The sequence below is a fragment of the Amblyomma maculatum genome, chromosome 5 (genome assembly GCF_055883805.1).
Source record: "Amblyomma maculatum isolate TAMU_Amacu chromosome 5, ASM5588380v1, whole genome shotgun sequence".
NCBI classification, from domain to species: Eukaryota; Metazoa; Arthropoda; class Arachnida; order Ixodida; family Ixodidae; genus Amblyomma; species Amblyomma maculatum.
In genome coordinates, this window is record NC_139348.1 from 122,677,172 (window position 1) to 122,689,192 (window position 12,021).

The following is a 12,021-nucleotide window of genomic DNA, read 5'->3' on the forward strand; positions in this document are numbered from 1 at the left end:
ATCACCCTCCCAGGCTGAAATTGATGCAATTCTTCATTAGTGCCCGGCCCACACCTCCATCTTAAGTGATGACGCATGCAAACTCTTTTGTCGATCACCACCCTCTGCGATGCGTCATCTAGTTCCATCAAGCGCATTGCTTACAAAGCACTTTCTAAAAAGTTGCACGCGAACAGTTGGCCTTATCCGCGCCACCGCATGCTCTTTTCTGAAACTCCAAACTGTTGCCTAGCAAGCGGCCATGTTCGAAGAACAGCCACCGTAAACTGCTTCCACATGTCACTATTTATTGGTGGTGACGAAGAGTGATATAACATAGGTAAAAAGAAAGAGAGCACACTGAGGCAGATACGCCTGTCTGAAAAGAAAATGCAATTGCAGGATGTCAATGCAGCTTAGCCTGTCCGTTCACGAGCAGGCACGCCTAAGTTGCCAGACTATGCCTCACATTCTACTAAAGACCGCTATATAAGATGATGGGAAACTTCAGCTTGCTTTTCCCAGGAAAAAAGTCCAGACTTATATACTGTTTTATAGTGTAGGTGCTAAATCCCCGTCAGTGCAATCTACAGTTTTAAATCGTAATAGCACTTTGGGGGAGTTCTGCGAAAGAGAGGACACCATACTTTTTGCTCCATTTGCATGCACTTTGCTCTGTGCAGGATAATGTAGCCTCTCCGGTGTGTGTACATGGTTAGTAGTTGTACAGTAAAACCTCGTTTATTCGAAGTCCTTGGGACCGTGAAAAACCTTCGATTTAACCGTAGTTTCGAATTGTCAAAAACGGTTGAAAAATGGAAAATAATTGCACGATACTGGTTGTGCCGATAAACGATATGGTGCATCAATACAGCCCCTTTATATAGATGTTCACTTGAAGTAGTCATCAATGTGCGACAGCTTGGCGTGGTAGTTCGCGGCACCGTAAGTCATGTCCTCCAGTTGACTAACAATGCACAGCATATAACTGTTGCCACCACTACACTCCATAAAACTGCGCACAATGTTTAGTGTCTCTACGACCGCAGCTAAAGCCGGTGCACGGGCGGGTTAAGCATCAGGATCGTCGTCGGAGTGTCCTCTGTCAGAGATCTCACTTTCGAAGTCCACATATGACGTTTGCACATCACATTCTGCATTCATGTAGTCCATTAAATTGCAGCCGCCCTAGTCTTCAGCGATGTTGTTCATGTGCACACAGAGTGCTTCCCCTTCATTGTCTAATGTACTATCGGTATCAGACAACTCGTTGCAACAGTCACTCTCTTCATTGGGCAAACCTGCATCTTCCCTCTTAGAAAACCAAGCATGCTTGAAACAGCGCTGAATCAGATTGCCCTTTACTTGCTACCAGGCATACGCAATTAAACAAATGGCACCTAAAAGATCCACAAATACTCTTTGTCGTTGTCATACCGTGGGCTGGCCAGTTGTCCACGATGAAAACAACTTTCCACCCCGATGCAGCAAACTTGCGGTCGAGGTGGTGCACATACTCCTTAAAAAGCGCTGCTGTCATCTAGGCCTTTCGTTTGCTTTTATAGAGCACATCGTCCTTGGAAGGGAGTCAGGCATTTTTGAAGCATCGAGGCTTTGCTGCTTTCCCAATGATTAGCAGTGGGAGCTTATGATTGCCAGACATATTCGCTCCGAACAGTATGGTTATCCTGTCCTTCGGTTGTTTTTTTCTACTGACAACCGTATCTTTTGGTGCAAATGTCTTTGTTGGAAGCATTTTATAAAACAATGCAGCTTTGTCTAAATTGTAGACATCATCCTCTGCATCCTCTTGAAGCAGTGGAGCCAGTGTATGTGCCTTCCGCTGCTCGACAACGTTTGTGCCAATGCTCCCACTTTCGTCGCACACTGTCACGAATGAGAGGTTGTTATGGTCTTTCAATCGGCACAACCAGCCGTTGCTGCACTTAAAATTCCTCGTGGCCCAGCAACAGGGCAAGCTCATTGGCCTTTTGGCGTAGCAGCATGTCATTAACAGGTAGGTGCGCTGCATTTGCGTGCTGTAGCCATTTCAGTAGAACGCCTTCAACGTCCGGATAGGTTGGAAAACGAATTTTCGTAAGCTTTGAAAACCTTCGCTTTGTTTTTAAAGATAGTCGAAAGGGCTGATAAAGGCGCGTTGTGTTTTTCTGCCAGCTGCGTTTTGGACCTCGTTCATTTTTGCCTCTTCAGTCAGGCACACCTTTTGGCAAGAGTCAAGGCTTTATACTTCGGCATTTTCTTTTCAGAAACTCCACGCACATGCTCGGAAACGAAAAGCACAGCACGTACACGCCCACTCAGGGCACAGAACAGGTTGAAATGCAGCGAAGATGACGAAACCGGACCGTGCGACGACCGCTGCGCAAGTGGTAGACAAACGAACAATGGAAATGTGGAAAGACATAATGGTGCTAGTGGCACCTAGCGGCATCTCTGAAAACTGATTCTAGCCTCCGAGACGCGCACTGCATAGCGCAGATCACTGAGGCCACAGTCAGAACCAACGAATTAACCGAGTTGAGGTGCGTTGGCTGTTCAATTCATTCAGCAAAATTTTCAATAGAAAATGTCGGGGCGGCTGAAAACCTTCGAATTACGCGTGATTTCGAATAAGCCAAGTTCGAATTAGCGAGGTTTTACTGTATTTCCACTTATCTATTAGTGTTATACTATCAGCAGCAAAGGTTTACAAGGCGCACAATCTTGGAAAAACATTTGTTTGATTAGTTGGCTACCTTATGGCTAAACTAAGCACATGAAGGATGCAAGTCGCCTCACCTTCAGACAGTTCCGATGATTGTCTTGAATGACTGCGTGAAAGATTTTTAAGGTGGACATCTTTCTTGGCTCGTGAGTAGTGTCCAAAGGAATGTGTCAAGAGGCAGATTCATAGCCAATACAGCGGTAGCCACATAATAAGCCAGCATTGGCTAAATTGGCATTGGCATAAGCTATACGAAAAATATATATAATAATGAAATAACAAATACAAACTTTTTTTTTTAAATAAGAAAAAGCTTTTTTCTTACGGCATCTGAGCACTCTTAAATGCCTCCTGGACTTTTTTTATGCACATCCACGTCCCATAAACATTTGTTCTTGATAGTACAACTGTTGTGTGGATAGTACAACTGTCCTCCATAGTGTGAGCTGTATGCTCTGGCTAGAAGAAATGCAGTGACGCTGGCAAGAAGAGAAAGGTCATACAAACACATGCTCAACCAAACGGTGTCCCCAGCACTCAGTTACTTATAAAAGCGGGGTATTTCACTGTATACTAGTTCAGGGCCTTGTTAAGGTGTGCATCCCCTTACATCGTGGAAGCAAGAAGTGGTCGTGCTTGGTTCAGTCGATGTACAAGGGGTGATATTGCCAATACTTGCTATTCTTCGTAAAGTGATTCCATTTGTTGATTTGCCTTTCTGTCCCTAGGCATGCAACGGGCCTGACAGGCCAGAGCCCGCGGATACCCCACAGGCCAGGCAAAAAAGCCGCGCCCGCGGCTCCAATGGCACCCCAGCCGCGGGACCGCAGTTCAGTCCACATGGGGGCTGGTGCGCCATCAGGCGACCATCGTGCTACGTTGTTGCCCACTGGAGGAGGCACTCTCGGTCGGCCGCGGCCGATGACCAAGCCCCAAGTTGCCGAGAAGCCGACACTGCAGCGACGCTCTCTCGAGGGCGTTGTCGAGGGCGCCACAGTCGCGGGAAGTTCCTACTCAACCCTGTCCCTGGAGCGCCGTCCAGGACGGCACCAGGCGACGGGCGGCGTTGGGCGACCGCAGCCGTGCGAGCGACCCTCCGTGCCCCCGCCGGAGCGGCCCAAGACTGGAAGCCTCGAGAGTGCGAGCCGAAACAGCCATGCTTTGGAGGCCTCCACGCCCGTATTGGAACTGACCCAAAATGCCGGAAGTAACGAGGATGCTGCCAGCCCCGGAAGTGGCAATGGAAAGAACGGTCAGCAGCAGCAGAGCTACTGTGCTGATGGAGGGCCTGACCATGGTGCAGACAAAGTTCTGGCGATCTCCGAGGACAGTTCAGTGTTCGCCGCAAGGAGCAACGTAAACGGAACTAGCCGCAGCGATAGTAGTGGTAGCAGCAGCGACGGTGCAAGGAGGAGGGACAACCCTGGAAGGCGCAACTCCGGGGAGCGGCCCTTGTCCCTGGACCACCAGGAGATGCTTTCCTTTGCTGACGAATCAGACTCAGAAGATGGCAGTTCCATTCTCGTGTCTCCTAGTGGCGTGGGCTCCAATGGACCGAACGTCATGTGGAAGTCCTGTACAGCAAGTCTTCCTGGGGATGACCTCAGCAATGGAGGTGTTGCTCTCAGGCGCTCGCCCTCCAAGACCAACGGCACGACCAGAGAACGGCCGCATCCTTTGCAGACGACTTCCAATGAACCACAGCCACTGCACCGCCAGATGGATGATGCCCGCTGGAACTTTCTGACAGCGTCCGAGGAACAGCCAGTACCTGAGCGTCCTCCAAGGTCAAGCCCGTCAGCAGACACATCAATGTCCACTTTTACAACAGTGTCGGAGCTGAAGCCGTCAAGGCAGTCTCCCGTGATGGACGCTATCCACACGATGGGCCCCCCACCGGACCTCATCACGTCTTCCGAGCGACCAAAGTCCGATCCAGTCTCTCCGTCTAAAATCAAGCTGGAAGGTGGTGCTGCCAGTCCGGTGCCGATCATGCCAGAAGCCACGCGCCTTTGATGTGTCATGGCGTCAGCTTTAATGACACTGCTTGTTGTGACCACTCTGTTCACCTCTGGAAGCTAGATGTTTACAAAGAGGTGTGTCAGTCTGTCTCAAAGACAATGTCTTAAATTCTTTTTCTAACATTACTCTTTTGGGCGAGAAAGACTTTGGGATTCTTGTGACTTGTTTCGGCAGCTGTGTTTAATGCTTGCTTGTATGTTGCTCCGGAAGTGAACCCGCTGGTTTTGAGCTTGCTCTAGGGTGCGTGCTCACGGGACACTGAGGATTATTGTTTCTTTATTTCGGTTTCTTTTTCACATTTGCGTTTGCTTTGTTAAAAACAAACCTCAATGACTCCTAAGTTTCTGATCATGCTTCCAGATCATAAGAATGGTGCAAAGACTTTGCTAAGTTTGATAATGCTTGCTTTGTTGGGCAAAGACAATGCACGGTGGGCATAATAGCTTGTTGCAGCAGTCTCGCTTGTCTGTAAACAACTGCCACTGTTCTTTTTTTTTTTTTTTTTTTTCTCGTCTGCACGCTGTGTGAGCAAATTCTGACAAAGGCAGCGGCATTGGGCTGCACAAGCAGGGCTTTTTGAGTGAATGAAGTTGGAGTAGTTTTCACTCGCTTCTGCATTGCCAACGACTGTGACCTTTCCAAAAATCATGTTATGATGGATGTTGGTTTTATAGCTGAAACTGTCACCATTTCATAAATATAGCTCCATTTGTACGATACTCCTTCCACGCAGTTCTCTTTTCTTTTTTGTACTGAGAAGAAAATAATTTAATCGAGCAAACCTCAACCGACCCCATTTTGAAACTGAGACCGCGTTTTTTGCTTACCTCTGTTCCCGTGAGAGACAATACGGGAGCTCGTAGCTTTCCTCTCTCAAAGTTGTGATGTTTGGATGACGCTGCCGTAATAGCATCTCGTTTGACCCCATCATTTGCATATGCGAGGCGTCTTCTAACTGTTGGACAAAGCAATACTGCTAAGTCGGCGTTGCATATACTGGAACAAACAGATGATGCTCAATGGGCAGCGCTAAGGTCTTAGCAATTTGAGCTCTGTATTTTTTTGTTTTTTTTCCTCTCCTTTTTCTGCTCTTTGTCATTCTAAGCTGCATGCATGCAATCGTGGGCCTGCATCAGTGAAGACATTTCCGTTTTGTGACTCTTTGTACAGGTAAAAAATATTCCAGTAGTGCGACTAAGTGGTTAGAAAGTGTTTGTAAATGTTTCGTAGGTTGGTGTTACGAAGATTCATTCTGGCGGGCTGGCCGTTGCTACACGCTGTGGTTTGTTCCAAGAACCGACTTCAAGCATTGCACAAAGTTGCCACTGTGTAATTTACAAATAAATTGTTACCCATAGAAGGAGGGAAACAGCTAACTTATTTGAAGCGAAGTCTGAATAGTTCGAGATGAATAAGGAGTGTTATGCTCGGATCCGGTTTCAAGATACTACAGGCAGTGTTCTAAATTAAAGCAATCTGTATAGCCATAATTGGTGCTTCTTGATTTGGCTTTATATCTGTGGCTTTTGGGGGGTCGCTGTTTTGTTAGTTTAGTAATTGTGAAGTGTGCTTGTTAAACCAGTGAGTTATTGTGCACGATGTGGGTGTTAACATCACTACTGTGATTGTTTTAGAGGGCTATTAGCCCAATGAATAATTGTTTTGACTCCATTGTTACTGCCAACAGTGAACCTTCTTGGTGGGTGCGGCCATGCTGGCAATAATTGCTTAGTTAGCTTTCCGTTTTAAATGGTCACAGCTTAGTCTAACAGAGTGTCTGTTAAGCTCTGATTTCTTCCTGTTCGTTAAAGTGTTATCAAGATATACTGTTCATCACTGTCTTGTCTGCAATCTCCTAAGTTTTTTTATCATGCCCTCTCTTTTGAGAAAGGGCTGAGCGATTCTTACTGTTGTCGAAATCAAGAAAACCTTCATCTCTATGGGTGCACGCTTTGTGCTAAGTATGTTTTTAAGATGTGTTTCGTTGCTTTGTATTTCAGTGCAGTGTGCACTAATAGAACAACTGGGTTAGCCACTCTCATTCTGTCCCGTCTTGGAATGCCGTACTATACCGTGCATGTTTAGACTCGTACTGTCCTAACATTTTTGTAGCCTGTATTAGCGTCCTAACCATGGCAGGGTAGCCATATCTCGTGAAATTGGATGTTACATTGTAACGGGTGCTCCTCACTTCCATTTCGTTGCCCTTGAAGATGAAGTAAGAATACGTGATGACACTAGTCGTCAAAAGAGTGAAGGGGGAGCAGTTCTTTAATTCCTCCCGTACCTACACCAAAGTGCATAGAGAAATTTCAGATAAATGGCTGCTGCTGCTGCTTAACTTTCCAGTCCACAATAGGCCTTGCAAATACATAGTATGGTTTTCATGACACAGTTGATTTACTCTAGGTCACCGTTGACGCACTAACTCCTGAATTGGTCATTTGGGCGTCCTCCTATAACCAGACGCTTGAGGAAAGAGGAGTTTTGTTCTCGCCCTTTCCTTTATTTTACTCGTAAAGTTTGTGCTCATTAATACTTACAACTGCTTCCCATTTACACCTCTTCAGTTTTTGTTTTCCAGCTGCTGTTGCAAGTTTACGTGCATTGTTTTCTCAAATTTTCAGCAAAAGCTATGTCAGTTGAAAGAACTTGCCCTGGTCCCATTTATTTTTTTCCTTTTTTTTTTTCCTAATAATAATGTTCAGTGTTCTGTACATTGCAATGCTAGTCATCAAATCATGGGAGCATGAAATATTTTTTTTTTCTAGAGAACACAAGTTCTCGCGCAGTGGCTGTGTATATTGCTGCTGGTCAAAATATCTAATCCTTCTAAGCGAGCTGTTTCGTGTATTTCAGCCTTGCAGAAGTAGTCCTGTGTGGTTTTATGATGGAATCGCAATATCGAAAGTGGAAGAGACGTTTGAATGTGCGTGTGTTCTGTTTGTTACTACGTTGCACTGATGTACCAGGAGTGCACCACCTTTTTTTTTTTTTCTCATAGACACGTGACGCAAGGTGACGCAGATGCTGTTGCTATTAAAATTGTTTTTGAAGTTGACGTTGCTGCTGTTTTTTTAAGACATTTCTGTATGCTAGCCATGACATAGTGTCTGCTTACTTGATTTGTTAGCTTTCTGGTTGATTTCCACACACTGAATTCGAATACATTAAAGGAACGTTAAGAAAAAAATTGAAGTTGCTTTGTATCTATAGAACTCCATGTTATAATTTCAATGATGCTATTGTCAATTCAAATTGAACTTTATGATTTTTTGCTTAAATTCCAATCCAGTAAAAAAAAATCTGTGGGTCCAATGTGGACCGTCAGTAAGATTGGATTGGTTCTTCCGATACCAAATGGTTTGTCGAATGGGTATCAGCCAACCAAACTGGTTTCTTTGCTCCCAATTAAGACTGGAAACCACACCACTGGCAGAGTTGAACTCGGGGAAGTGTGCGCGGTGGCAGGCTAGCTGCTACACCAACTACACCAGCCGTGTCGAAAAGGTTGAGTCGAACCTCGCTCGCATCTCGTGCTAGTGCCCAGCTTTGGTATGTTCTTTGGCAAGGTGACTGCAGCTACCATGGCAATAACAGTGTAAGCTACGCCGCAGCCCTCCTTATGTCGAGGTTATAGTAACCGACGCTGCAGGTGCGCAACTGTTTTCGTGAATGAGAGGGCAGGGTTACTTTCCAGATCGAATCGTTCCTTGTGCACTAAGTATATCGATGAAGTCTGTGCAAGCTGTCTCTGCTCGCATGACTGGGTGACTAAGTTGGCCATCTGCTGAAAGGGTTTGTCTAAGATATTTTCTTATCTGCAGATCATGCCTTGACTCAGCGGCTAACGTGATCCATCGTTGCCGCGCACATTCCAGACGTTGAAAATGCGTCGCAAAGCACCCAAGTTCGGACGCGTTTGGTTGGCTTGATGTCGGTGGCCGCTGTTGACGCTGCTGACGTAATATCGTCTGGCGGTCTGACCTCCACTATCCGTCAGATCGTTGGCGAAGTGAGCCGGTCGCTAGAACAATCTTCCTCAGTGCTGCCCCCGTCCAAAGCCCTGCCCCCGTCGCATCCGCCGCGTCCGCCTAGCTCCTACAACCGCCTTTAATGCAGCGGACTTCGTTAATCCAGCGGACTTAGATGAATACTGCAGCAGCTGCGGCAGAACAGCACACCGAGGGCACCTCAAGCAAGGGGGTATTCACTGACGCGCTGTGCGCAGTGCATTGTGGGTAATTGAGGCGCAATCGGCCATTTTTGTGTCCACGGAATGAACAGGGCGAACGTACGTATCAAGAGCTGTCGTGCGGTTCTACAAGCAGTGGCATCCGCATTGAGCTATCGTGAGTGTAAACAACGGAAACTGAAGAGCTGCGCGAACGACCTCGGCATTTTGAGGTTCCGGAAGTACACAGAACAACTCCACTCGAACGAGACACCTCACCGAGATGCGACGTCACGTATGGCTGGGACGGCTCAACCGCACAAGTATCATGGGATATGAGAAATGTATTTCAAAATGGGCTGGACTGGAATCTTCCGGATGTGCCCTAGCAGCCAGCTCTTGTCACTATCCGGGTACGACTGTTCTTCACGCACTCGGAAGACACATTCCAAGAGCAGCGCGGCAATGTATCGCTTCTAGTCATGCGCATGCATGCAGCGCGCCGCCAACACCTCCTCGTCGTGTTTTGCTGCAATAATAGCCTTCAAAGAGGACTCGCTAAACTTCGTGTTTGCCGTACTTGCCTCATTCGATCAGAAGTCGGATGTTCGCGTGTCGGCTGCTAATCAAAGCAGACCGCATGGAGATTCGGCGAAGGAACGTAGGCGGGCAGAGTTGTTTTGCAGAGGGTTTGAAGAACTTTATAAACTTATTTATCTTTAATAACAAATCAAGTTTAGCTTGGCCAAAACTGCGCTGTATTTCCAGAGTTTTGTTGCAAAAAGTTATTTCGAGCCCGCAAGGCAACGAGGTGGCGCCACCGGTGTCATCCCTGTGGCCTGTGGCAGCGGTTTCTTTTGCTTCCTTACCCGCGACAGACGATGCAAACATCCGACTTCTTCGGACCGATTAAGGCAAGCGCATCAAACAAGTTTTGTATAAAAGATCCTGACTACCAAACGCCATTTATATGCAGAATATCAGCTACAAAAACTCAGTGGTTTAGTTGGTATAAACGTTGGACGGCACGCACGTAATTGCACAAAGAGCGAATTCGTCTGCTTCAACCACGGCTCTTAACCCAGCCGCTTGTAACGTAGTTGCGTTCTTCGAGTGGTCAGTAGGCTTCGATTGGTTTCTTGTGATGAAGCTCGTCCATAGGACAAGGAATTCATGAATGCCGCACATATTTATGCGTGGGCACAGGCCGACGCTTACCGTGCAGTGGCGCATATCGGCTGCACACGGGTTGATACCAAAGTTTTGTTTCGTACAGGTCTCTGTCCGCATCGCGCACACTTTGCCGATAAATCGAACTGTCACTCATGAAACTGATTGAGTTTTCATAACAACGGTGCTGGCATGAGGCAGAGTGACAGCGCAAACGGACACGCACGAACAGCTAAGCTAACCGCCGCCCCGTAAAAGTACTAGTCAGAACAGGACGAAAAGATGACGTCGGCTGTATACTGACGTCAGCTGTGACGTCACGTGAATACCCCCTATACCAGCCGACACATATTCGATATGGACGCGATACCCTGAATGGCGACTGTACTTGCCCGCGCCACATTTTCCTTAACTCCTGTGTGCTATCGCTGCGCCACATATCTCACGATCATGTTCTCGCCGCCAAGCATATTACGGCACCATGAACTATCCTAGGCAGCAGAATTACAACCCTGGCTGTTCTCGGCGTTCGGGCTACCCTCCTGATTGCGGGGACCTAGGGCAAGCACCTTTGCGGGAGCTTTCACCGGCCTCGAACAGAAGCATCACACCACCTCCAGCTTTCCGCGCACGCCGTTCTCCAATGAATCGCCCCGGCGCCGCTCACCGCCGCCGGTTAAAACTAGTCGGCGCGACCGATAGGGGGTGATATGGTCGTTGGACGTTCGCTTCTGATAGAGGTACCCTCGCCTGTGCTGATGTTACAAAACAATATCCAAGATGGTGTACCTGTGATGAGGGGGGGGGGGGGGGGGGGGGGGGGCTTTAGGCGGGGCCACCATATCCGTAATGAGTGCTGAATTTAAGCGTCGCCTCGGAAAAAGTGTTAAGTGGGATAAAAGTGTTCAGTTTTGTGGTGTGTGGCGAATCACATTGTTTGCTGTTGGAGTGTGCAGTGGTTAAAGTTTCTTTGATTGGTGAAGTGTTCCGTGCGGAAGTGGCTAGTGCTCGCCCTATCAACGCACGTCATCCTTGGGCTCAACTTTTTGAAGATGTGTGGCGCCAATGTCGACTGCCAAACTGGTGAGCTTATAGCGTCAGCAAATGCGTTACCGCTGTTTTGATGAAAGGCTCGTGTAGTGATGTATGTTTTGTGTTTCTGAAGATACCGTTGTTCCTCCTCCTTCGGCTGTATGTGTACAGGCTTCCTACAGGTACAGGTACTCATTTGTGAAGGGCGCCGGTTCGTCAACCAGTAACAGAGGCCTGATCATAAGCTGCGCTTGGTCGCGAACGACTCTAGGAGTACAGAGCTAGGGTCCCTAGTCGCGACGCACTGCAAAACTTGTGCAGCTCATCACGCACAGTGGAACGGACTGGAGTGGGTCAGTATTACGGCTGAATGCTGGGAGGGACTGCTAACTTAAGCGGCGAGGATAAATTGGTCGTATAACATCGGACCGCTGCTGAGCGACTTGCTCCATCGTGAACGCCTTCGTTAAGAGCTCAGCAACAGTGCCTGGTGGCTTACGCACGAGATCCGCAAGAAGGGTTCGCAAGAAGCTCTTCTTTAACGCCACGTATTAGGTGGGGCAGTTTTTTTCTTGCCTCCGACATGACCGGGTCAGGTCGCCAGGAGAGCTGTGTCATGTCTTCCAGATACGTTGCCATGGTTTCTTGACTGCACAGCCATATCAGCTCATTCTCGATGATCTGCGCTTATATGTGCTTCGATCAATCGACAGTGGAACTCGAACCATAATCTCGCGTCTTCGCGGTTCACGCAGCAAGTACGAGCATCGTCCTCATAGTTGAAGACGCCACCGTATCTTTCCGATGTTGTACCCATGAATGAACGCAGCGATGCGTTCATACTGAAGGAGCCAGTCCCGTACGTCCTCAAGCTAAGTACTGTGGAATGGCTTCGGTACTAGTGGGTTGGGGAGGTGCA

General features: G+C 47.7%; 1 protein-coding gene across 1 annotated transcript in view; it reads left to right on the forward strand.

Annotated features, from left to right (window-relative positions):
- LOC146189395 (uncharacterized) overlaps positions 1–7,787 on the forward strand; it is a 106,605-nt gene extending 98,818 nt beyond the window's left edge. Inside the window, exon 16 of the mRNA XM_084604227.1 lies at positions 3,433–7,787. Within this exon, the coding sequence (XP_084460353.1) occupies positions 3,433–4,720 (1,288 nt within the window). The 3' untranslated portion in view covers positions 4,721–7,787. The remainder of the gene's footprint in view (positions 1–3,432) is intronic.
- The last annotated feature ends 4,234 nt before the right edge of the window (positions 7,788–12,021 follow it).